A 25,663-nucleotide genomic window follows, 5' to 3' on the forward strand; every position below is an offset into this window, starting at 1 on the left:
AGTTTTCTTTTATCAGCTGTATGAAAATGAAGAAGGTCCTGGAGGCAGGCTGCTATGGTGGCCTGCTTTGCATCCCCCTCTTTTTTATGCCATTGGTGTGGGCCCTGGCCTGCTGCTAGCTTTGTGCTCTCCTACTCCTGAAGGTATGAGGGGGTCCTCACTTGCTTGTCATGTTTCCCTTCATTTCTTTAAGATAGCTGCTTCCAGTATGTGTCCAGCTCCTCTTTTCAGCCAAGACACTCTTTTACTAAGCTAATACTCAACAAGGCTCTTCCCTTAGCACCAAGACCCACTTTGAGGGGGCACCCAGCATGTAATTGCCTTAAGGGTGGTAAATCGCCATTGAATGGGCAGTATGGCAGTGTACAGTATGAAACCCCAAGTTTTCCAAAGATAGCAGATCCCCAGCTGGAAGATTCTCAGCCTGTGTGAACTGGTGTGGATCTATGCCATTTACGTCAAAGGAAAACCGAGATCATGCAAATGCTTGCACACATAGCTTCCCAAGAGCACGAAGTCCAGGCTGTTGAATTCAACAGAGGCTGTTCCTCTGTGCTTCTTGATTTTAGCACACCATGGCTCTTCAGGAGCCTCTTTTCCAGCTCCTCCAGTGTAACACAGCCTCAGAGCTCTAGGGGTAAGATGTTTGGCCTGTGGTCCTCCAAAGGGCTCTAGTGTCAGCCTGTGAGGAGATCAGAGGTAGCACTGTTTTGCATAAATAAGAGAAAACACATCCATATCAAAACAGGAGATTAAAGGCAATGGCACGTGAAACGGAAAAGTGGTTATTGTCAGTGACAGTCTTGCTGACCCTATTCTAGTATAATCCTTTTTTTTTTTATGAAGAAGGCCTCCATTTCAAGGTGTGGTGTAGCTTTTTGCGAAGTCTTAACTTTTTAAGGAGTCGTCTGCACTGTAGACAGCTTTGTCCTCTAATACATGCAGGTGAGTGTATGTAACATTGCTGGTGAAGATTAGATTGTGTTTGCTTTTCACTTGTGTCAGGAGACAAATAAATGCTGCTGGAAATGTGGGCTTTATCCTGGAGTGCCCTCAGATGTGGTGGTGAGTCAGCTTTGCAGACGAAGCACCGTGGAGCAAAACTTCTGTGGGAACAAATTCAAATAGTTCTTACCTCAAAGGAGAGGTGAATGCCAGCCAGGGAGTAAGATGGTGTGCAGAAAAAAACCTCATTTCTATTAAGATTTCATAGCAAAATGGGTCAGCTGCTGTCAAAATACACATTTTCAGACATAGGCCTGGTCTTTCTTGTTAACTTAGAAGCGATGACCTATCAGGCCTTTCCTGACCTGCTAACATGCAGAACTGCAAGAACTGTCTTGTCATCTTTAGGATTTACTGAAGGTTGGCTGACACATACTGAGACTGATTTCTTTGCTTTTCCTATTAAAGACAAGACCTAAGGTTTCCTGGATGCCCCCTGATGTCAGACAGCTCCAGCTGCCACCTTTGCAAAGTCTTATTGCATGCTGGGATATCTTGCTGCTGCCGTAGGACTGTCAGGGTGAAATCAAGCGCTCCCCTGAAGGGCAATGAAGTCCAGGACAAACACATAGTTCTGAGGACAGGATGGCTTCATGCTGCCACTGCAGCAGGTCCAGCTCTGGAAGATAAAAAAATAGAAGTAAGATTTCAGTGGTCTCCACACTGCCCACTACAAACAACATCTGTGTCCTCAAGTGAACGCTAGGTTGTTTGAGCAGTAATTCTCACTGCCCCCTACAAAGCTAGGTCTGATGTGGTGCCCCCGCTAGCACTGTGAATTCATGTCTCTGGATGTTGCTATATTGCTTCCCAGCGCATGAGGCACCTGCTTGACTGATTTCTTTACCCTTGTCTGTGTTCAGAACAGCTGTGCACCTATTTTAGCCAGGCAAGTCAAGTGCAAGTTGGTTTCATGCAGGATGACTGTGTATAGTAGCAGCACAGGCAGGAAGAAGCTGAATTTTTGAGAGCAGACCCTTAGTCTGGGGCAAAATGCTCGCCTGCACTCTGATGCTGATTTTCGTCTTTACTGGCTGCTCCTGAGTCTGCAGCTGGAGGAACGATCTCCTGTGGAACAGCAGCTTCAGACAATTTTATTGGCTGATGAATCTGATCTTGCCTGGCCACCTTCCAGAAACACTGACTTGCCTGAGGTGAGAGTGAAAGGAAGGTTGCTCTGCCTGGGGCTGTAAAGCAATTGTTTCAAGACCAGCGTAACACCCATGCCTTGCTGCACGGTAAGTGTATAAAGATAGGTCCATATGCACACATGTATATAGGCGTAAGGTGCTTTATAATATAATTGCTGACAAAATTAAATGTGCAGCTCCTGTGGACTGTGTCTCATTTGCTGCTTAATAATGTGAAAACGTACTTGGTAAATTGCTTGCTGTCACAAAATCCTCAGTTAACTGTTGCAACGATCTAAGTTGAAACACTGCATTTTTCTGCTCCTCTGATTCTTTCTTATGCTGCAAGACATTGATTTAAGCTTTTTGCATGACAGAACAAAATACAGCTGCAGGGTGTTGATACTAAAATGTTTTCTTCAACTTTATTCTTTTGCTAGTGCAAACTCAAAATAACAGAGCTGCTTGCTAATATTTGCTCAAGTCTTCCAAAAATTGCTAATTGCCTTTTGTTTTTTAAGGGTAACTTCTGTGAAGTTTGATGCTATGGATTGTTTTGCATGTTGTGCTTTGCCACAGAGCAAAAATAGGGCAGAGCTAAGGAAAACAATGTTTTTAATGTAGCCTCCAAAGTGTGTGGTGCTCAAAGGGGCAGGATACTGCATTGCACCTACATCGGTTACAAACAGCTCTCCAGATGAATGTTTCTGGAAGAGCCTCCCAAACTATTGCTTCCTAAGGAATTGGTGGTTGACCCGCAGCACTAGAACAGATAGATGGAATGCAGCTTTCCAGACTGCAGCAGCTCTATAATATTTAAGGATGCAGCTAATCCTGAGAGCACACCATACCTGCTGCTTCAAAAGTGATACCAAATATTTCAAGTTTCACTGTACCAAGCTGCAGTGCCCCTAACAGCCAGAGTGGACTTGGAAACTATGACTTTTGGACAGCTTTGGAAAACAACCTTCTATCACTGCACTTGTTCAAAATAACTTTCGAATGTTTCATCATTCTTTATTAGGAGAGGTGGGGGAGAAAGTGGGATGTCTGTGTTTTCTGCAAGCAAAAAAAGTGTTTTCAGATCCTTGCTGAGCATAGTGCAGAGACCGTAGAGCATCCTCAGGGCTAAGACAAAATACTGAAGATTAATAAAACTATATACAGTACCCAAACATTTCCTGAACTAGAACTTTCCATACTCTGGGCTGTGCTTAGCACATCTCTGTTGCTGGTAACGATGCTTTTCTTAATTCTTCCTCCTGAGAGCCAATGGAGAGCCTGAGCAGCTTCATGATTTGCCTTGGCTGGAATTGATTTGCAGCTCTAGTTATGAGGAAGAGTTTCCCCATTATGTCCAAGTGCAGAGGAGCAGTGGACTCACTTGGTGCAATTATTTCAGCTGCAGGAGGAAGTAACCTTGTTGAACTGGCTCCCATGACAAGTGGAATGGCAGCGTCTAAGTTGTGTGGCTCCGTTACTACCTGCAGTTATGAGAGTGAAATAGGACCTTATCTTAACGAGAAATGATGCAGGAAATGTGTTTTAGTATGACTTTGGTGCAAGTGCGCCAGGTAACACTGCCAAACTTTGGTGCTGTGTCTTCTAAGCATTCATTTTGTTGGTCTTGTAAATAGTCTAAACTACTTTTTTGCTTGCTCTGGTGTTTCTGCACTACTGCTCCTGTTCTTGCTGGCTGAGGATTCTAGGGGAGTCATGGGAGTCAACATTCAATCTCACTGGATTTCAAACATCTTTTCTAGAAATCATTGGCACTGACATTATATGGAAGGTATCTGCAGAACGGAACTATCTAGTTTTATAGATGTGTTTGTGATTTCCTGAGATTTTGTTGTGGAATTTCAATTAGGGCTTCTTTGAGGTTATGATTCAACACATGTGCAAAACACACTATGATATGTCAACTTGGTATGTGTTCAATGTTTTTTTATTAGTGTCAGGCATGCATCTGTGAAGTTGCAATCTGTGACTGCTGTAGTGATACTAAAAAGGAAGGAAAAGAGAAGGAAACTGCATGAAGACGTGAATTCTGCTAGCTTTAGGTTTAAATGAGAAACATTTGAAAGCAACCCATGGTAGAAATGGAGCTTTACCACTAAGCATGAGGCAGCTTAGAGGGAAATGCATGGTCCTCTTGATTCTCCAAAGAGCTCTTTGATACCGTTACTGCTAAACTGCTGATGTTTCTGCAGATCAGCAGTTATGCAAAAGCTAAATACAGGCTGCTTATTTATTTTTGGAGCATTCGCTATCACTCTAGATGCCACAGCAAGTAAAATGCTGGTGACTTCTGTCACTGTCAAACCAAAGGTAGGGGTGGCCTCACTCCAGCACCTGTGGAATGAGTACCCAAGGAGTGTTCCTTGTGCCTGTGCTGTGCTGGTGGCATCTGTGAGTAGTCCCTGCGAAGAAAGGTGGGAGGAGGACAGTTCACATCAGATGTGTCACCCTTTCCTGGCCTGCCCTGCAGCTTGTGAAGGCCACAGCTGCAGCCAGCCTCAAAACAGCATTGCAGATTTTTGCTGTTCTGCTGTCAGTCATCTGGTGTTGTCCTCTGCATCCCATTGCCTCCTCCAGCCCAGTAAATGTGCCAGGATCCTGAGCTCTTGTTTTCTTTGGAGTGGATAAAAGATAGGGGCATTTCCAGCCCTTTTGCCTTGAGGGGGGAAGATGGAGAAAAGTGGAAAAATCTCAGACAAGGAGGCAACTAAAAATATCATAAAGCTTGTGATCTTTGTAAATGGCTATATTTGGCAATTCTGTAGAAATAGATCCCAGAGAAAACTATGGTTCTCAGACTTTAAAAAAAGCCATTTATTTGAATATGTTTTGTTTTTAAATTGAGATGTGAGTGAAGTAAATGGAAATACATTAATTCGTACTTTGACAGTTTAGAATAGTTTTTGTGCAATGCTTTTACATTATGTTAGTTTAAAGTGTGGACTTGCAAATTACAGTAGTAGTTTAAAGCACTTGAAATCCAGAATGATGCCTAAACTGACTGCAGTGATTTTATTTTTATCTTGATTGGTTTTGTGTTAGTTTGGATGTGGATTTATCTTTCTGTATATATGTATACAAATAATCCTATTAACATGTATGTAGGTAGGAAGCTGGTAGGCAATGTGGTTTCATATGTATCAGCATATTATTGAGCCATAATATGAAATATTTACTACCAATATCCATTTGGAAACCTGATGTGCTGTGAATTCATGCTGGGAGTAAGAATAAGTCAAGAAACTGTTTATGATGTGCGATACAAATAGCTAGATCAGCAGTGGGAGTGAAAACTGGAAGTGTTCTTCAGTTTTAATTACAGCCCAACAAATGGTGCATCCATTTTTCATTGTTAGTAAATGGCCCATATGGCATCCTTTGATTACATGCTCTGCAGCTTCTGCAACAGTGAGGCTGTTATTTTCAGGGAATACAGAACACAAACCCATTTAATCTGGGCTTTCTGAGTAGAAGATTGTCTTGAGCAAGAAAATGGACCCTACCAGGAAAAGGTACCTTAGCTAACTCAGAGTTTTCCAGTCTGAAGGCTTGGTGCATGTTGTGTGCACCTCAGCAGCAGAGCCAGTGACTTCTTCACATTCCAAAAGCAGGTAAAATCAGGAAGGGTTTTTTCCCACTGGAAAATTTCATTCTTTCACAGAATGTTTGAGGATAGTTTTTCCATGGAACACAATCTGGAGTCCAGGCTGCCTGGCATACAGGGATAGATAGAAACTAACCCGAGGAGGGGGCTTTGTTTAGAAAGCAAAGCAAAGCAAAATTATAATTTCCCTATGTGTGAGAAATATGCATCGCAAAACCCACTAAAAACCTATTCCCCCCCCCCCCTTTGGAATAAAGAAAACCTCTTTGCTTTTAATCATAGTCTTTATCATTACCTTTTAGAAACAAAACTGAAATCATAGCCAGGACACCAGCTGCAGACATTCAGGAGTATCTCCATGGAAATAACCATCCTGGAAAGCAAAGCTTGTTGAAGTTTGCTCATTATTATTTTCAGAGCGTTGCTGTCGGGGAGAAAACAGGAGCTAGGTGACTAGTCCTCCTGCTTTCTACACCCACTGTCACAACAGATCGGTGGGTGATGACAGGATCTCTCCAGGGCAGCTCGTGTCCTCCTGTACAGTGTAGTTCTTGCAGCCACTTTGATCTGAGTGTGCAGCCAGTGTTTGTGACCTTCCTGGGGTGTTTCTAACAGAAAAAGGCTCCTATCTTTCATGTAATCTGATGTGTTTACAAAGCATGCATGTATGTATGCTTCTGTTTTCTGAACACAAGAAGTTTCCTCTCTCACAGTTTTTACATGATCCTTCCAGGGGCAGAGATGCAGGAAGAAAACAGGGACGAGAGGAGGAAAACCTATTGGTCTCACTTTGGGGAAGCTTCATCAATAAGATAGCAACCTATGACCACTCGTAACCTGCTGCAGCACTGTCAGGTCCCCCCCAAGAAGTACGACCTTCTGGTCTGACAGTAGCAAATGACCAAACTGCACAGACTCACCCATTGCTCCATATAAGTAAAGATTTGGGTCCCCTTAACCTTTTGCAAATGATGGGTACAACATGATAGCTTAAAACCCAAAGCAGATGGTGCATTTCCATACCATGCATTTTTTCATATGTGTGATGAAATGTGGCTGGCTAAGTGTGTCCAGATGGGCATTGCTCCTTTGATGAAGAGATCATTAAAATGTGTCAATCTGTGGAAATCTAGGCTAAAATAAGCTCTCACATGGACAAGGCACAAAGTTTAAAAAATGATTCTCCAATTATGTAACCAAAGTGGGGGGAAAATAACCTTAATTAAGTATAATAATTTAAGTTACTGCTTCAAGGCACTTAAAATACTGTGAAAACAAGGAGTGTTGCAAACCTTCAGCCAATACTCTAGTGCTAATATATAAAATGCTTCCCCAACCTCCCTGATTTCTCCTTTCAGCTGACTTTCTAGGAAGGATTTTTTAGGAAAATGTTCTATCTGATGTTGCATGCTATAATTTTCAGGCTAGACTACAGACGAATTATATACTTCTTTTTTTATTTCCCTTTAGAGAGTTCTGCAATGTTTCATAAATCCAGATGACTGGTGCAGATTTTAGGGAATATGTAATGTGGAATATGCACTGGCTGGTACCTCTGTTCTTAGAGGAGATGGCAGCTAACAAAAATGATGTCTGACATGCTGTTTTAGGACTGTGTGGAATGATGTGTCCTCTCCTCGGGTTCTTGTAATTGCTGTAGCTCAAGATCAGGGTAAAATGTTTAAAGTTGTCAAAAATAGCTTTAAAAATACTGCCTTTCTAACTTTTCCAAGTGGTTTAGATAGGGGCTTATGCTGTTGAATCCTGTAATAGCTTCTGAAATGTTTTTCTAGTTCATCTTACTTGAATGATTAGAAAACAGTTTATTTACCAGAAGTAAAAAGTGCCTAACTTTGGCCACAAAGCATTGCTGATCATGAACTTGCTGAAATGTTTTGCTCTGTGAGGAGCAAAATTTGGAAGTGACTTGCTGAACTGGTAAGATTATCAGGGACAGTAATAGGTAAACACCTTAACCTTTGTAGTATAAATGATTACATATGAAACTAAGCACTGGGGAAAATGCACTTGTCTCAGGAAAGGAACAGTGACTACTGGAATTATTTTTTTCTTCTTCTGGAATCCACAGCAGAAACAGGCATTTCCTCAAACAGTTCTATCACAGTAGATCAGGTTTTTACATTACATGTTCCTGCCTGTGCTACAAACTAAACCTCATTCCTCTTGCCCTTATTTAATACTGTGGGCATCAAAGTTTCATATAAAAAAGGAAACATTTAGCCAACTTCTTACCCTGTTTTTGTGGTACAAGCCTCTATGTCAGTGGAAGGACAATGATATATGAAAACATGATGGATTTATTTTCAAGTTTGTCCTATGTCAGCCTCAGTAAATGGGCATTGCACTTTTCATCAGAGTATCACAGAAATGCCATGAAGCTCCAAATGAACAGGGATTTCTGCATGACAGTAAAGGTAACGCACTTACCAAGTCAAGCCTGTGATATATATAGACACACACTGCAACTTACACCAGCAAAAGCTCTGAGTCGCAGGTAAGCCACATGCCTGTCTCAGCAGTTAGTTCCTACTTCATACTGCAGTGAAGCCGCACTGGCTTCTAGGAGGCTTTTGCCTCTGCATCAGGTACTTACATTGGCGCAGTGGCTGCATTTCAGCCTTTCCCCAACACTGCAGAAATGCACCAGCTGCTTCTAGGAGAAGTCTTGTCTGCGTGAAGTTTTGATAAAAGATGGTTAGGTTTCTGAGAAAGAAAATTAAAAGGGAGGAAACACTGAGTAATCCAGGAGATGACTTTCTGTCCAGACTTTGTTAAAGGTCATTTCCTATTGCGGTTATTTGAGTACTTCATTGTGCCCAGCAGAGCTATTTTCCTTGCTCTAGTTTTGTCTCAAAAAATTCCCAAGTATATCACTGTTGCTCATGCTTGTCAGAGAGGAAATGTTGGTGCGATGTAGTGCAACTATAGGCAAGGTGGCTTAATTAACACTTCCATTTTGTCTTCAATAGGCAGGTTTAGGCTACATGATTTTGTTTTGCAGTAACTTTCAAGTTTTCTTTTACATCTTTCCTTTTCCACTGTAGCAGTAGAAAAAGAAGTCATGTGTTCTTTAGCTGTTACATGACTATGCAGCACCACAGGGGGACAAGAAAGGCTCTGTTCAAGAAAAGTCAATGTATTTGGGGCAGGATTCAGCAAATTAACTGGGAGCCTGTTTTTCTAAAGGCTGATTTCTGCCAGCAGGGAGATCCACATATAGTGTGAAGCAGCGCTGCACTGATCTCAACAGAGCTACTTTGTTTGATGGGGTGTTAAAAATCTGGTCCCAAGTGTGTATGTGATTTTCTCCTTATGCTGATGCAATTATCATCACTGCACCTGGGGAAGGTTCTGCCTCTGTCTTCTCCTTTCCTCTCTTTATGGCCTAGCAACCTCACAGTGCACTGGTAATCTCCTTGTTTTTTGAAGGTTATTCATGCTCACAACATGCTGTGTTTGTGAGTGGGTATGAGCTTTGATAGCACGGGTTTGGTAGCCGTGGAAGCACAGCAGTACTGACTTTGCTGCAGCATTACAGCCTGTGACAGGGCCCCAGGACCTGATTTGTCTAGCTCAGTCCATGCTGCCATCTCACTTAACTGCTCACTTGCTTTGCCTTCACATAGCAAGTGTATGCTTTCCTCCCTGCAGCACAGCATATTGAGGAGGCAGAAGTTGCTCTGAGATGTACTTCCCTGCCAGCCACGGCTCATCATGCTATATTGAACTAGCTTCCTTCTTACATATGACAGCAGGAAAAGCCTGGCCCCATGCTGCTGCTCCTGCTCAGTTATCATTTTAAAAGACATGGTCCATTTGACTAGCACTCCTTCTGTGTTTGTAGTTTAGACAGAACTCCCTGTGGGTCAGCATTATGTCTTCAGCTGTAAATGTAGGTCAGCTGGCTGCCTTGCAATGTGTTCCTTATCCTTAAAAGCATACATCCTCACATGCAACTTCACAGTACATTGCATTTTTTTGCCTTGTAAGACAGCTCATTTTGTTTGTGCAGCAAGTGGTTCAGCTGCTCTTGAGACATTAGCAGTCCTGCCAGCATAGTATCAAAGTATTTTTCAGTCTGGGTGTTGCAGACATGTAATGAGAGCATTTTTTGCTGTTTCACTTGAGGGTTTTCCTGCAACATTTTTAGTGAGGAAACACTGATCTCAGCCCTGTTCATGAAATTAATTATAAGTTTTGACATATGGTGTCTATAAATCAAAACAAGTCCTTCAGCTTTTCTGCTGGGCTCAGGGTTTGTCTCTTCTGATGCTAAACCTAAGATTTGTTCATTCCTGCATCCTAGAAAGCCCATCAAAGGTTTGAATTCTAGATGTGAAGACATTTTTACAAGCTTGCAAGGAGCCCTTTGAGTTCAATTACACTGCTGAAGGGCCTGCTGTTTCCTTTATAGCACACATTTGGTTTACATATCCCTACGTGTGGACTCTAATCTTAGATATGACACTTAATATGCTTTGAATCTTTTTTAGCCTGGTTTCCTAAGAAGTTGAGGCTTATGCAATCCTTATGCAAAAGGAAAAGCCCCAAAGGTTTCCTAGAAAAGACAGCACAAACCAGCCAATGGGTTCCTGAATCAGAAAATTTATATTAAGTTTCACACAGAAGAAGGTGGATGATGTAGAACTCTCTTTGCCCATGGCTGCAGGGACTCTCCAGCTGCTTGTAGGATCATGATAAGGTATACAGAAGGTGGATGGTGTGGAGCTTCCTTTGTCCATAGCTGCAGGAACCTGCCAGCTGCTTCTAGGACTATGGCAGGGTACAGACTGGAGCTCTGGATGACCTCCATAGGTTCCTTCCAACCTCAGCTATTCTTTGATTCTTTTGCCCATGTAGTATTAAGTTTTCAACAAGATTCAGCAGGGGTACACTTCTCAAAGGCAAACAAATAAGGACAAGTGTCTGTGCTGAGGGGTAGGCTATAGCATGGGTGGGATGGCTGAATGTCTGAATTACCACGAGTATGCTCGGACTCACCTAGTATTCATGATCCTCTAAAGCCATCAGTGGTTGGTAGATACAGGAAGGAATGAGAGGAAACACTGAAGGAGAGATATGTGGGGATACAAGATCTATTAAGGATCTGTGGGAAAATAAAGTGGTGATGCAGCAATACACAGGATGTTTCTAGACTTGATTACTTCTGCTGGCAGGACAATTTGTCTGCAGTGTTTTAGAAAGAAGGAGATGCAGGTCTGGCTATGGTAGCTAGCAAGGAGCATGGTCCCTTTTGTGTAGCTTACATTTGTCTTCAACAAAGCAACTTTGAATAGATATCATTAGTGTGGCCAGCAAAACAAACATAGTCTGTTGGTAATGTAGTGATCCCTCTATTCAAATATAAGATAGGTTGGCAACTGAAGGCAGAATTATCTTCTGAAAAAACAGAAACTTCTTAAAACAATATTCCCCCCCCCCCCCCCAATCTGGAATTTCTTAATAACCAAGACTTGAAATACTACTGCTTTACTGAAATGAATTTATTTCACTACCTGTAAGAGTAAAACAAATTCAGGAAAAACTAAGAGAAGGGTTTTAAAATTAAATGTCTTGATTTTTTTTTTTTTTAAAGAAAATATCACTCTATCATAGATCATTGAGATTCTATGAGATGAAGACAAATCCCATTAAAAACTGCTTGTTTCCATTGCTTCAGTAGTAGGATGTTCACAAATACTGCTCACAAATCTTCAATCCACTGCTTTTTTTCTTTTTTAGTTTTTTTAAGTCTGTCTCCTCCTCCTTGGGCACAAAGCAGAAATCCAAAACAAGCCCACGTGGGAAACTGAAATCCCCAAATTTTACTGCAAAAAAGTTTCTAAAGTGGTGCCAATTTAATAAGTCATTTTCAGGGCCACTTCACTTAAAGAAACTCCTGAGGACACCTTTAAGGTCATTTTGACCAGTTACCTCTGACGTGATCTACACTTTCTGGAGGACACCCTCAAAATAGAAGCAGTGGAAACACCAACCTTTGAGAAAAGCAACCTCAGACTTCAGGGCAGAATTTTGCCTGGCACCATTGGTGGGAGTGGGATGCTGCTGAAGCCAGCTGAGTTCACCACCCAGAGGGTACCCAACCCCGTGGGCAGATATCAGTGACATTTGTTGGCGACTTGCAAAGACAAGTGTCATTCAAGCTTCATTCAACTGTAAGTAAATACATGGTGCTCACAGACAAGTTAGTTACCATTTTCCTGCAGCAGAGAATCAAACAATTTGGAACTTTATCCAGGTTTCCTGCACAAAATTTCAGGAGAATAAAATAGGGCTTCATAATGGAAATGATGGAGCATTAAAGACAAATTGTCCCTTGTCTCCCTATAAAAAACAAAAAACATTTTTTGCCTGACAATATATGTAAAAATCCTGTATTTTTTTCACATTTCCCTAACCTTAAATAGCATATCTTCAAGAGTAACTCTATATACCTTAGCAGCCATTTCCATCTGGGAGAGGAAGCATTGCTTCTCAAATGTTAAAGCACTGGCCCAAGAAAATGAGGGGGAAAGTCTGATCAAAGGCCAATTGCTGAGAATATATGACCAATCTGGAGGTGTGAGAGTTTGTCCAGCCTGCAGTGGAAGTCAGAGGCAAGCCTATCCAATGTGGCCCTTTGATGCTCCTTGCTCTGCCAGCCAGGGATTTGCTTGTCCCCTGCCCGTTGTAGTGCAGCAGGATGCAGTTTGCCGAGTTTACCAGCTTCCTCTGGAAAAGACATCTGTCCTGGCGATGGCTGGATGCAGAATAAGATTTATATGTTGGTGCTGCCAGACTTTAAAAGACTGGAGACAGGGTTTTGCATCTTCAGGGGGAGTCTCATATACTGACCATGGCCCAGCCTCTGTCAGCTGGACCACAACCAAAAAATCTCTGGAATGGAGAGGGAAATAGAGGCTGGCCGGTTTTGCATGCATAAAGATCAGTGAGGTCAACACAAGAGGTGTGCAGCGGCTGTTCAGACCCTGACAAACAATGAGATGTCAGGAGGTTCTTCCCATTAAAGGCTCTGCAGGGAAATATTGCTCTAAAAATGCTTGGCTGGAAAGACATCTGCTATTACAATCTGAACTAGACTTCATTAGGAGTTTTGATGGGTCTAAGAAGATTCAGGGAAGCAATCAAACTGTGACATAACCAAACCTGTCTCTTATTTTACTCCTCTAGTAACTACCTGGAGTTGATTTGCTTTCACTATATATACCCCGAGGATGGGCAGGCAGCAGACCTTCAGTGAGCAGCAGAAATGGAAAAGGGTTTTTTTCCAGAGGCTGCTCTAACATTCTTGAATGGTGATGGGGAAGGTACCTGAGCTCTTATTGTTGCTACATACACATGCATGTGTCAGAAACTGGCAGTGGGAAGAATTTGCCTGCCTTCTTGTCAGGCTGCCAGCAGTGAATGCTAATGGTGACTTTTAAATCCTTGGCTGTGTCAAGGTTTTGGAGGTGGAGGGAATGTGCTTTTAGAGCCAGGGCAATGACCTGGAAGGAAGCAGCAAAAGCACTTCTGACATTGACAGCACACGACACGTGGGTCAGATGCAGCATGAAACAGAAGATGGTTGCTGAACCAGGGCTGTCTGGCTTGACTGGAGGTGGGCACAGGAAGCAAGCTCTATGGGTTTCTATGTGGTCACATCTCTGTGCAATGAATGTAAGAGGACGGGGAGAAGGGAGTTTCTTTGGGCATTGGAAACAGATGAGCAGAAGCACCAGGAGGGAGGTCAGGCACAGATGGTTTTGGAGTCTTTTCACCAAAGCCTGCAGTTAGGGAAGGAACTGCCTCCTACTTCTGTGCCAACAGGATCTCCTTTCCTATGCTGTCTGACTGCAACCTGTGGATATCAGCAGCGTGAGAGGATGCCATGTAGGAACACCTGAACTGCTTCCCTGGGGCTTTTTCTGGGTACCAGAAGCAGCATAGCTGCCTTAGCTCAGCCCCAAATCTGGGTTGAGTTAGCCTGCCTTGCGACGAGACTAATTCTGCTAGGTAGGGAGCAGTATCTGGAGGCTGTGCAGCTGGTTGCCTTTGCTTACCGTGGCTGTCTCTGTCCAGCACTGCATCCTGTTGCAGGGGTGTCTTATCAGAGATGACAGCATGTCAGAGGTGCTGCTGTCTGGCAGTCACCAGTGGGAGTGGAGGCTAAGCAGATAAACATAATCTTTACATGCAAGAGCGTAATCAATCACTGGAACAACTTACCAGTGTTTCTTGTGAACTCTTTACCACTTATAATTGCTAAATCAAGAAGATGTATGCTTTTTAAAATACAGAATACATATGTATGAGTGAGTTCAGTGATATCTGCCTTGTTCCAAACAAGAAGCCAGACTATGACCACAGTGATCTTTTCTGGCCTCATAAAAATGACCCTATATATAATTTATAGAGTTATAATGAATATTATATTATTGATTTTCTCTTGAAATGTGTACTGTTATGTCTGGATCCTTATGATACACATCTAATAACAAGTAAGTTCCTTATAGCTAGTTAACGTGACCTTAATTTATTCTGGCATAAAACAACTATCATTTTTTTGCCAAGGATTTCATTTAATCTCCTTGTAGAATTAAGTATGGAAAGCTGCAGGGAAGTCTCAGGGTCCAGAACTACTGAAGAACTGAGGACAAATGTGGCCAAAAAACCCCACCAAATCCTTAATAATAGCAGAGTTGAGCATGGCCAAACATGGATTTCAGTAAGATCAGGATTTATGTAAATTAGGGGACTCTGAATATGGAGCCAAAATCCACTGAATGGTCTGGAGGAGATTCCCTAGAAAAGGTTTCACCGTATTTCAGACCCATTAGGTCTCTTGCTCCTTTTCCATACACCTGCTTCTTGCTCCCAGCTGTGGCAATCTGTGGAAACAGTTACTTTTAAAGATGATAGTCTGTATTTTGCTAGGATGTACCTATGTGTAGGTTATTAGTGATTTTAAGGAGGTGGCTCACCAGAGCTGCTCAGAGTAGAAATGGACCTAAGGTTTCTGTCCTTCTGGTGTTCCCAACTGCTGCTTTCCCAAATGCCTCAGCAGGTGTGGGACTGGGACCAGGGTCTACTTTGGAAGGGACTGACAGCAGAAGCCTGCAGTGCCAGCACACCATGCAAAGTGAGCAGAAAGACCAAAGGCATGAAATTTTGGGACCAGGCAAGGTGCCACAAGTCAGGAGCACACTTCAGCAAGGCCTTGGCTCTGCTGTATTTGCAATCAAGGAATTTTGTTTCAGGTTAAGTGTATTGCTAGTGACTGCCTTATGGAAGAGGAGCCAGTTGTATGCCAAAATAAATTACCTTTATCAGGAGCTCTTCAAATTAAGTTACTAGTTTATATTAGAGTTGTTTTCCAGTGGCTGTGAATTCCTTGGAGATGCTTTGCTTTATTACAAAGAGGAGTGTGTGCTCTGCCAGAAGCTGAGATAAAATAGGTTACAGACTTCTGGAGGATAGAATTACAAAAGCCTTTGCAGCGGCTAAGGTATAGTTTAAATCTTTTCTGCCTGGACATTGCAGGTGCTGTGCTTGCCAGGTTGGCTTCTGACCTAAGAATGTCAGACAACAGCTCTCACACACTAATTTTTTGTCTTACGGTTTCCCGGTGCATCTGCAGAGGGAGCACACCACTCTGTTGCACTCTGATATTGGTCCCAGTAAAGGTCCAAACTTGCAAATTCAGGTCTGCTGTGAGCTTTTTGCAAAAACTCTAGTAAACTCACCCAACTGAATTGTCAAGTATCATAAACATGAATTATTCTACTGAAATTATTTCCAGTGACTTCAGGATTTATGCCAGACATAGATAAAGCCAGCAGTGTAGTAAATCCAGAGAAATGGAGTTCAGTTGTTTTTAATTTGGGCAACAGAGCCCTTCTCTTCTACCGAACAAAAGACAAACCACTCTTTAGTTGTTTCTGGACATGCCTAGGGACACTAATATTTTTGCAGCTTGATTTTTTAGCTTCTTTTCACTCATATTCCCTGTACTTTGAAGAACAATGTACCCTTAGCCTTGACTTTTAAACTTGAAAGTTTAGAAGTTTCTCACACTAGAAATATTTTCGTTAGATGATATTTGGCAGTGTTGTAGTTTACAAAATTTTGGCAGACTACAGTCTCAGCCCTAGCATGACTGTGTGTGTTCTATGGCCCTGTGCTCAAAGATAGCTGGTCGCAGTTCAGTGCAATTCTGAGACTGCAACTGAGATATTCACAGCTACTCACAAAAGAGGACCCTGCCAAAGAGGTTTTATTGCTCATTGTTCTTGGTGACTTCCCCTGATCATGATTGAAAAGCTAGCTGTGGGGAAGGTTTTAGAGCAGGTAGGATGAAGAAGAGGGAAAAAGTCTACCATGACCCCTTTCAGGAATACTTGGGCAGTCCTCATCTCTTCTCAGGTTACTGTTTTTAGAGACTGAATTTTTGTTGTATCTATGGGTCAACACTGGGGTAAGAATGAATTTCTTTCTTTACCTTTTTTTCAGTGTGTTGCAGGAAAAGCCAGCTTTATCTCATTTCTGTGATTGTTTTTAGGATGGTGAAGAAGCCTTTGGCATAGAAGAACAATTTTCTAATTAAATACAAAGTCATGTCATATACTTGGCTCTTTCTCAGCTGGCTGTCTGTGCAGTAAAGTGCAAGGCAGTGTTGTCTAGTATCTTGCTAGTATAAGAAGGCAATTGAACTATTTTCAGAATGCTGAGGAGTTGCTGTAAACCCCTTCAGTTAACCAAAGCTTTCTTGTGCAGATGTGAAATCTGATGAACCTCTGCATAAAAGCCTCAAGATCCCAGATATGTCAGGATCTTTTGGTGTCATCTGTTGCAGGACAAATTAAATCACTGGAGGAAGCCCGGATTTCTTTCTCACAGCACTCCCTTAAAGATCATTGATTTTACACCTGAATATAATGAACATAACAGTCTCAAAATTTTTTGGCATTAATGTGAATGTTCTCCTATTGAAGTCAGTCATAAAAGTATGTTATTCCAATAACAACAAATCAAAAATGTCATGTCTGAAAAGCCTTCCAGATAAATTTTAACTCTACAGAAGTTATTTCACCTTGTCAGACTAGCTGATTTTTTATCTGCCTTCAGTTAGACTCCTGGTTAGTAGGAATCTCCCAATAGTCAGTGAAGAATGAACATTTCCAGAGGGCAAACCACTGTAGCCCTAAATGATGCCCTTTTTAACATAGGATTTACCCTATCGTGAAGATCTGGATCACTGTGTAGTGACTGGGGCAATTATACTGTTGACTAGATGGCTATAGTTGCCTGTAGTTCACTCCAAATGCTGATTCTTTGCCATATATGCATAGGTGCTTATAAAAAGGGTTCAACTTTGTCTCTGTCAAAATGTGTATATATATAGTTGCAATTCATATTAGTGGTGAATTTAATTTAAAAGAACTCAGATTACCTAGTCTTTAAGTGCCTTCATCTTGACCACCTTGATCATGGCCAATTTTCTAGGCAATGAATCCAAATAATACTGTGTTTACCTTTCCCTTACACATTGCCTTAGCTACTCAGGTAATTTTCTCATTGTTTTTGTTTGTTTGCTTTCTCATCCATACACCCAGAAAGCTGTAAGCTCTCGCAAAGCAATGCTGGTTTAAAGCTTAGTGAAATCACGTCTCAGACATATTTGTCTCTAAGACCTGTACTCCAATGTTGTGACTCTTCCTGGTGCTGTTGGAAGTCATGCACCTCAAGTCTTGGATATACTGGAGTACATTAAGTCTTTAAAGGCATATTGTACTTCCTTCATTTCTTGGATGATTTCCATTTCTGAACAACATGCTAATTTCTGTGCATTTAAACCACTTGCTGTGGAGAGCAGCAGAAAGAAGCAATTTCCTGTAGTTATTCTGTCATTTCCATTCTAGACGGGGCTAGAAATTTGTGAATCTTGGTCAGCAAAAATACAAATCAGTGAAACACTTGCAAATTTATGTTGATTTTGTAAATAATTCAGAGAAGAGAAAACAGTAAGTTTTATCTCAATATACCCCAAATCTTCTTGAACAGTGTATCGTTTCTTATCAGGCTTTATTAACTTTACACTACCTGTAGACACGAGTAATTTTCTATGGTCAGGGACATGTTGTTTTCCAGTCTTGTTTCTTTTTGTTCCTCTACATGAGAGACCCATCATGAGTTTGTTGAAAACTAAGGCCAAACATGCTGCATGATACAGCATGGGGCTGTGTAAAGATAGCACAAGGTACCTGGAGTACCGGAAAAGACATATAGCTGTGGTGGATTATGCCAGATCCTGGTTTTCAGCGGGGGTTGACAGAAAAGCTGTGTTGCTGGTTTGTGTTGTACTGCAAGACAAATTTATTGTCTTCTAGCTAAAACACAGCTCCCTGTCCCCATACTCCTGTAGCCCTCATGAAACAGCCAACGTGACTCAGAAAGGCTCAAGCTTTGTCCTGTAATTACTTCCACAAACCGGAAGAGCAAACCCTCAAAAACACACATGTGCACACATCCAGTGCTAATTCGGGCGCAGTAAATATTGTCCTGACACATCCATTGGCTTTCTCTGCCACTCTTTCTGAAGGACAGGAAGACTGGAGTGCAAGTTTAATGTACAGTGTTTCAAACAGGAAAATCAAATGCTTCAAGCCTGCAGAAAATCTGGTCACAGCCCTTTTCCAGTAATAAGCTTTCTACATAATTCTGACTTAAAAACTTACATGAAGGCATAGTTCTGGAAATATATGTAGAAGTAGGCTCCAAGGGGAAGATTCTTTAAGGTTATTTTTATTCTTATAATCATACTTGAGGAAGGAAGAAAATGTCTCTGCAGGAGTATAAAGTGCTTACCAGCTAATGAAATGGAATCAATATCAGGAATGTTAAGTGACTACATTACGTTCTCCATTAATTCACTTTGCACTCATTTATCTTGAAGCCTTTTAAAAAAGCTGGTGATTGAAAAGACATATGTCTTGAAAGTGTAAGGATTTATTCTTGAAAAAACATCTACTGTTTACAGTCCCAAGTGACAACCATGTAATTGTATCATTGGTGGCACTGGGGTCTCATTTATCTTTTTTTAGTAACTGCAAGGTTTAGTTACATTAGTTTCTATTTGTACGAGTCAATCACTTTGGGACTAGAATAATATTCCCTCTCTAAAAAGCTCTTTCAGGGAGAAAAGGACCACAGCGAAAATGAGAGAGCTCTGTATTCTGGAGAGACATTTATCTCAGTCCCAAAGGGGGCGCAAAGCTTACAAATTTCCTAAAACCTTCTCAATAGGGCTCTACATCTGAAAGCTTCGAGGTGTGGGTTCCCTGTGCAGGGCTGCATTTCACTCCATAGGGCATGTCGTGGTTTCTAGAAGATGTGCCTAGAAGAAAAGTAGGAAGCATTAGTGTGCAAAAGCAGGACCTTCCCCCTTTGTTTGCTTTGTTTTTTTAGTCTCACCCTCAAACTCAGGTGTGATATTTCTAAACATGAGACAGCCAAAATCACTATGAAGAAGCTTGAAGTGAGCTGTGATGGTGACCATGGCAAAAGCCTGGTGCCCAAGAGAAATGTCTAGTAAAGATAAGGAAAGCACACAATTTACAGGTAGTAGACAGTATCTTAAATAGAAAGCAGTGATTTCCAGCACTGAAGCAGCCTCCACAGTGGCCATATTAGACCCAGCCATAAGTGAGTGGCCAAGGGATGGGCTTTTTCTTCCACTTTTCTAAATGAGCACTGAGCTTAGGGTGAGCCATATCCCCTAAAGTGCCTTCCTAATACAAATGTTCTCTGATGCACTGCAAGCTTCATCGAGTAAGGCTTTGTCCAAGACACTGTGCTAGGCATTGGTGGAGTGTTTCTGATGGCTTGTCTCTTCTTATCCTGTTCCTCTACAGAACTTTTTACTACACTACCAGAAAATGTTAAGCACAGCATTTCTTTCTCTTGGGATGGGGAGCTAGGCCAGCAGCCTGCAGGCATTTTTCTTTAACATTTATAGAAACATTTCAGATTCAACAGCTCCACATGTGCCAGTGCTGAACCAGAAGTGCCAAACTAATTCTTTACAGGTGGATGAATGGGGTGCCTGAGTGTTTGCACATGTGCACAATTTACTGCAACCTGCACTGTAATATATTAGCTTGAGCAATAGGCTTTGTCCTATGCAAGAAAATGAGGTAGAATAAATAAGTGCAAAACAGTAAGGCCCTTGAGACAGATTTAGTCTAGTTAGCTGAATATCAAGTAGTGCTGAAGGGCAGTATGAGCCTGTCCAAGACCCTCAATATGTAAGTACTGAGTGATTATTTCAAAGATTTTACTAGATAAAAGGCTTCTGCTCCTGGGAAAAGGCAGGCTTTCCACCTGTACTCTTAAAGACCCAGTGAAACATCATACCTATTATAATTTTTCTTTCCTAGAATGAAGGGTGTGACAAAACTATGGGATATTTTCCCTGTTGGTGTTTTAGAGTGGTTTAGTGCATAAATACATTAGTGGAATTTATGAGCTATTAATGGTAGTCCATTAACCAAGATAGTTGCACACACTGAGTTTCATCAAGGCTTAATGACAAATGCCATGGCTAATTACCATCTTGTGTCTGTTAATTGTTAACAATTATGTTTTCTACTATTATCTGCTTGCTCGCACCATACAGACTCACTCACCCACTCAAGCCTGGCTTTCTCCACCTATATTACCTTCTTGCTGCTTCTTCTTTTCATCTCAGATGACTGTTTCCCTCCTCCCCTCCTTCCCCCTGCACTGTGATCCTAGACACCCCCATGGATGCCTGCTGTAGGTGTGTGCATGAGGGGAATAGTGGTTTCTGATCTGTGAGGTCTTGTCTGTGTGTTTCTGCTGGCCTATTGAACACCAAGCAGCTCCATGGTGTTTAGTCTAGTATGGAGAACAAAAAGGAGATCCTTTCCAGAGCATAGGTTTGACAGGGAATGTGGAAGTGCATGAAAGGAGATTTGAAGAGACTATGGTCAGCATGAGTCTTTCAGCCAGTGTGGCATCAGGCAGATGTGCAAAGCTGGAGTGATTTTTAAAGTAATTTATGTCTAAGGTGCTTATATTAGCCTTCCTTCCTTGCTCCCTAAGTTGTGTCAAGAAAAAGAAGATGACTGTTTGGCATTTTAAAAAGGGGCCGATCCTGAATATGGGAAAGGTGGTTTGTGTGGGATTTGTTTGTGGTTTTGGGGAGGGTTATTTTTTCCCCCCTGTAGAAAATTCAAGAAGGATTTTCATTTTTGGAAAATCAGAAGTTGACTCTCTTGTCTGAAGAATGACAAAGGGAAAATAAGGTGAAGATACGAAACAGTGGGTTGCTGAGAAACTTTCTGGAATGCTGTTTATGTAAGCATTCCATTAGACACCAGCTCTGAAACAAGTTGTGTACCTTTTTGTGTTCATCATGTTGATATGAATTAGTGTTCTATACTTTGTAGTAGATAAAAGCAGCAAAATTGTCTTTTCCTTTTTTCTTTTTCCTTTTTAGTGTGAATGTCTTAGATTTTGTTCCAGTTCATGAAAGTTCCAGAAGCTGATGTGTTGTTCCTTACTGAAACGAGCAATGTTAAGGCATAGCCTGCCTCATAATAGGGTGTTGTCTAATCTCAGCTCCATTTTAATGAGTCAAACACATGTTGAACTATTTTGCTGAAATGCAGTATTTATGATTTAGACATGCAACATCCGTTCTGATATTTTACAGTAATGAAAGTCTATGAATATCTGGTTAGTGTGAATAACTCTCAGCAATTACCAGCTGCTGCATTTATTAGTGAAATCAGTTAATTTCATTCATTAAGTATCTTTTAGTGTTATGCACAGTTTGCTGCATTTTAGCTTTTGTCCTAAGAATTAGGGTTGTATTATGGTCTTTGTCTCCTGCAGTCATTTTCAGCTGATGGGAACCAGAGTAAGAAAAGGCTGAAAAGACAGATTTTCTTTGTCATAACATAGCACAGTATAATTTCTTGGTAAAAGATAACATCATTTGTTCTAACAGCTCATCTGAAGTAGCAATCCTTCTACCATGGAGTATCTGATTTTGACCTCTTACACCTCTCTTATACCAGTGCAGTTTTAAGAGCCTTAATAGACTTTGAATTTAGGTACAAATGTAGCAATGTGATTAAACATGCATTGACTTCAGTAAGGATGAAACCTGTACTCCAAGTTAATTATGTATCTAAATTTGCTGCTGAAGATGACTTTTCCGCTTATTTATGCAAGCGAAAATTTGAGCTCTAAAATACATATGAAGTAAGACAGATCTATTTCTTTTGAGATACCATATCCTACCTTCTCCTTTTCCTATTTCTCTCTACTAAAAGGGTATCTTTTTTTTTGATTTCTGAAGACTTGATGGTGGTATTTTCTGCAGCTATGCTGATGTCCTCAGATTTATGCTAATAAATCTAATCCATATGCTTTATATCTTTCCTTAGCAGCCTCACTAGACCTACCGTAGCTGTTACAGAAGTTCTGCTGCTGAAACTTCTATTTAGTTTTTCTTTTGTTTTGTTTTGTTTTGTTCAGTCTTTTGGAAGGATTGATTTCTGCAAAGGCTTTTAAGCTTTAAATCTTTGGGTTTCTTCAGCCTTGTCATTAGTGATGATGGAGAACTTACTGCTGTCACAGAGCCTCTGCAGGGCATGCCAAGCCTGCCTGAGCTCAGTGAACTCTGGTCACCTCTTTGTAAGTGCAGCCATCTCTTCTGCTTCAAAGATGTGGAGTAACAAGGGAAGGCCAAAGCCTTTGGGCTTTCACAGCACACTAGAGCATTGTAGCACTTTACCTGTTTTTCACTGCTCTGATGTTTTCAAAAGCATAGGGCCTCACCCAGTGTGGACAGACTGGGAGATCTGCATAGCCATGGCTAGCTAATGTAAAATATTAGATGGTGCTTTCAACCTGTTCCTGCCTAACATTCTGTATCTAGGATCACTGCTCTGCAGTCACCATAGCTCTTAGTAGGATGAGGCCTTCTTGCTGGCAGTTGCAGTAGAGCACCTAAACAAAGACCATGGAACCTGTTTATTTGACTTTGTGGTTACTCCAGGCTAGTAAACAATGCCTTATTGTAAGGTATGGGAAGACTTTCCCCATGCCGGGTCAGTTTACAGTCCCTTACAATCTACTCTTGTGGAGGAAAAGATCACCTTTGCCCAGAAGTCACTGGACTGCTGGGATCCCGACAGTTCATCGACCCCTTATCTTGGAGTTCATTAAAAACATACTGCCTTTCCTGTTGGGCAATGATAGTTAATGGCATATATTAACCCAAAAGGTGTAAACCCATAATAGGTCCCTTGGCACTCTGCTTGATCCATCATGCTGAGTGTGGTTGTTAATGTTATCCTAAGTCTTGATGCTTTGCTGCCTTGCCCTTGAGCTACTCATTAATATATGTGCAAAGGGTGCCTAAAATATGAGCACACTAGAATTTGTTTGATAGCCTGAGTGAGCATAGGTAGCTCAGTTGGCCTCATCTGGTTATGCTTTCTTTGTCTTCCCAAGGACAACGTATCCCTGGAGAAGAGGGGCACATTGCACCCTGGGCAGCCTTTGCAATGTGCACAGGAGAGAGGCTGACATCCCTTTAGTACTCTTACACCTATGGACAGAAGCATGTTTAATTCCTGGACAAGTATACTAGACAGCAGAAAGGGGATCCCTTCCAAGTCATTTGCAAAATGAAGGCATAACCTGGTTTTGAGGGTGGAGATATCAAAGTGCATGACAAGAGGCTCAGGCTGGATCATGGTGGGCTGGGAAGGTACTCTCCAGCCTTTTCTCTGGAGCACTAACCCATAGCTGTGCAGCTCCTGGTGATCCAGTGCTTCCAGGCAGTTGAAGCAGGATGCTGCTAATAGCAACCGTTGTTAGTAAAAGAGCACTAAAAACAAAATATTCAAAGTCTTTGAGGATATCTGACAGCAATTTTTAGAGAAGCCAAATGTGAATCTTAATGTTTTGCATTCGAGACCTTCTACTCTCATGAGCTGCTTTCATTTTGCATCTGTATAGAAACAATCCATCATGTTGGGGCCTCAGTTTGGATCAGACTGCCTCAATATCATGAGAGAAGAATAATCAGTAGATCCTGTCTCTTTAAAGGAGAAAAGTCAGAAAATATTCTTGCTGAGTATTCTTATTATCACAGAGGTTTACAATTTATGTGGTATTTGTCTTTTAACCCTGAAAAGATGGGACGAACACAACAAACTGAGTTCAGATGTGCAGGTAAGTTCTGATACAGTGAATGAACCCAATAATCAGGAAAAATTCTTTGTGGCTTCCAATATATAATCTTGCCTAAGTAAAAAATTCAGGCTTGTATCCAGAGTATGTATTTGGGAATTTATAGGAAGGAGGTAATAGTCTAGTTTGAAAAGGAAGCCAGGAAGATAGAGGGTCAATGTTTTCTTCAGAGTCCAAACCAGCAGCCACAGCAAGAGGACAACTCCCAGACCTGGCACCATCTATTTAGCAGGAACTCATCTGCTTGGGACCCCAGCACTACCTGATGACAATGAAAAGAATTTACTTATGCAGTGGTGAACATATACATAGAACTCTACCCTTTGGGACCAAACACTTGACCTTCAAGTGGCCAGGACTGAAGCACACGAAGATCTGGATGACTCCAGCCTTTCTAATGAATTAAGACCCTGCCTGAGGCAGCTTGCTTATCTTCCCAGTATGTTCCCTGAGAGTGAATCAAGAGGGGTCTTTTCCCCCTGTGGTTGGGGGAATGTCCCTGTTTGCCCCTGTCCTCTGTGACTGGGGTTGTATGGGAGTGGAAATTGCAGCCCAGCCCTTTACAGAGCTTCTGCCACAGTGAAATGCACAATGTTGTGCCCTGGCATCACACCACAACTGCATTTAAAACATACCCTCAAACAGAGAGGAGATCACTGTCACCAAGAATAAAATATTTTAATCTAAACCTTCAGCTTCATCTTTACTGCTTTTACAGGAGGGATCCAGCTGTTAAAGTGGGACTTTTTCCCTCCACTTAGCAATTGCAGGAAATCAAAATACGTGTTGGTAGAAGTGAAAGCTTACAGATTTGTGGCCATCTGGGACTCATCTCCTGAAATCACACTTTTTCAGGGTGCTGTGTACAGGCAGCTGCAGTGTACTTGGGTAGCATTTCTTGCACCATTTCTTGGGAACTAGCGTCCATATCTTGGACTCCTACATGTAGGTAAAAACAGCTGCAGGAAACTGGACCGACTTGGTCTATTTTTGTCTCAGAAAGTCTCACTGAAGAGCCAGGAAAGGCGCAGGTTTAGTAATAGTCTTAACTGGGGTTTTAACTGCAGCCTCATTATGCAGAGCCTGGAGAAGGTTCAAAGCAATTTTGGGCCAGAAACCCCTGCAGCTAACTGGGGACTGAAGATTTGGAGATTTCTGCATCAGAGTATGAATACCCTGGAGTTTGCAATGCTGTTATTCCTCAACTGAGTCATCTTAGGGTCTGTAACAAAACTAAATGATGCTTGGGAAGTGCTGGGAAGAGGTACATGAGTTTAAAAGTGGGGTTTTTTTTATAACATACCTTTAAAGGAATACATTGACCTTCTTACTCTTCACTTCATACTTGTTGTGTCAACATTACATTATAAAGCACAGCCATCATGCTTTTTTACAAAGTCTTTTGCAGAGTTTAGGTCTTTAGGCCTATTCTTAAGGATGGGAAGCAGAGCTAGGACTTTCTGTCTGATGGCTTTGCTGTGATTTATTATGCATTATCACTAGACACAGAACTAGCACAGATTTGGCAATGATGTATGAGACCTCAAGGAGCTGGCAATGTGAATTCAACCAAGAACAACAATTTACA

The 25,663-nt window shown here is 41.6% G+C and overlaps 1 protein-coding gene across 1 annotated transcript in view; it reads left to right on the top strand.

The window, feature by feature from the left end:
* Positions 1 to 2,023: 2,023 nt before the first annotated feature.
* OSBPL5 (oxysterol binding protein like 5) overlaps positions 2,024 to 25,663 on the top strand; it is a 177,310-nt gene continuing 153,670 nt past the window's right edge. The window contains exon 1 of the mRNA XM_061463062.1: positions 2,024 to 2,243. Coding sequence (XP_061319046.1) covers positions 2,229 to 2,243 — 15 coding nt within the window. The 5' untranslated portion in view covers positions 2,024 to 2,228. The remainder of the gene's footprint in view (positions 2,244 to 25,663) is intronic.

Source organism: Pezoporus flaviventris, unplaced genomic scaffold (assembly GCF_033815535.1).
Source record: "Pezoporus flaviventris isolate CSIRO_AGI_PZ_B2104156 unplaced genomic scaffold, CSIRO_AGI_Pfla_v1 ptg000036l, whole genome shotgun sequence".
Classification (NCBI taxonomy): Eukaryota; Metazoa; Chordata; class Aves; order Psittaciformes; family Psittacidae; genus Pezoporus; species Pezoporus flaviventris.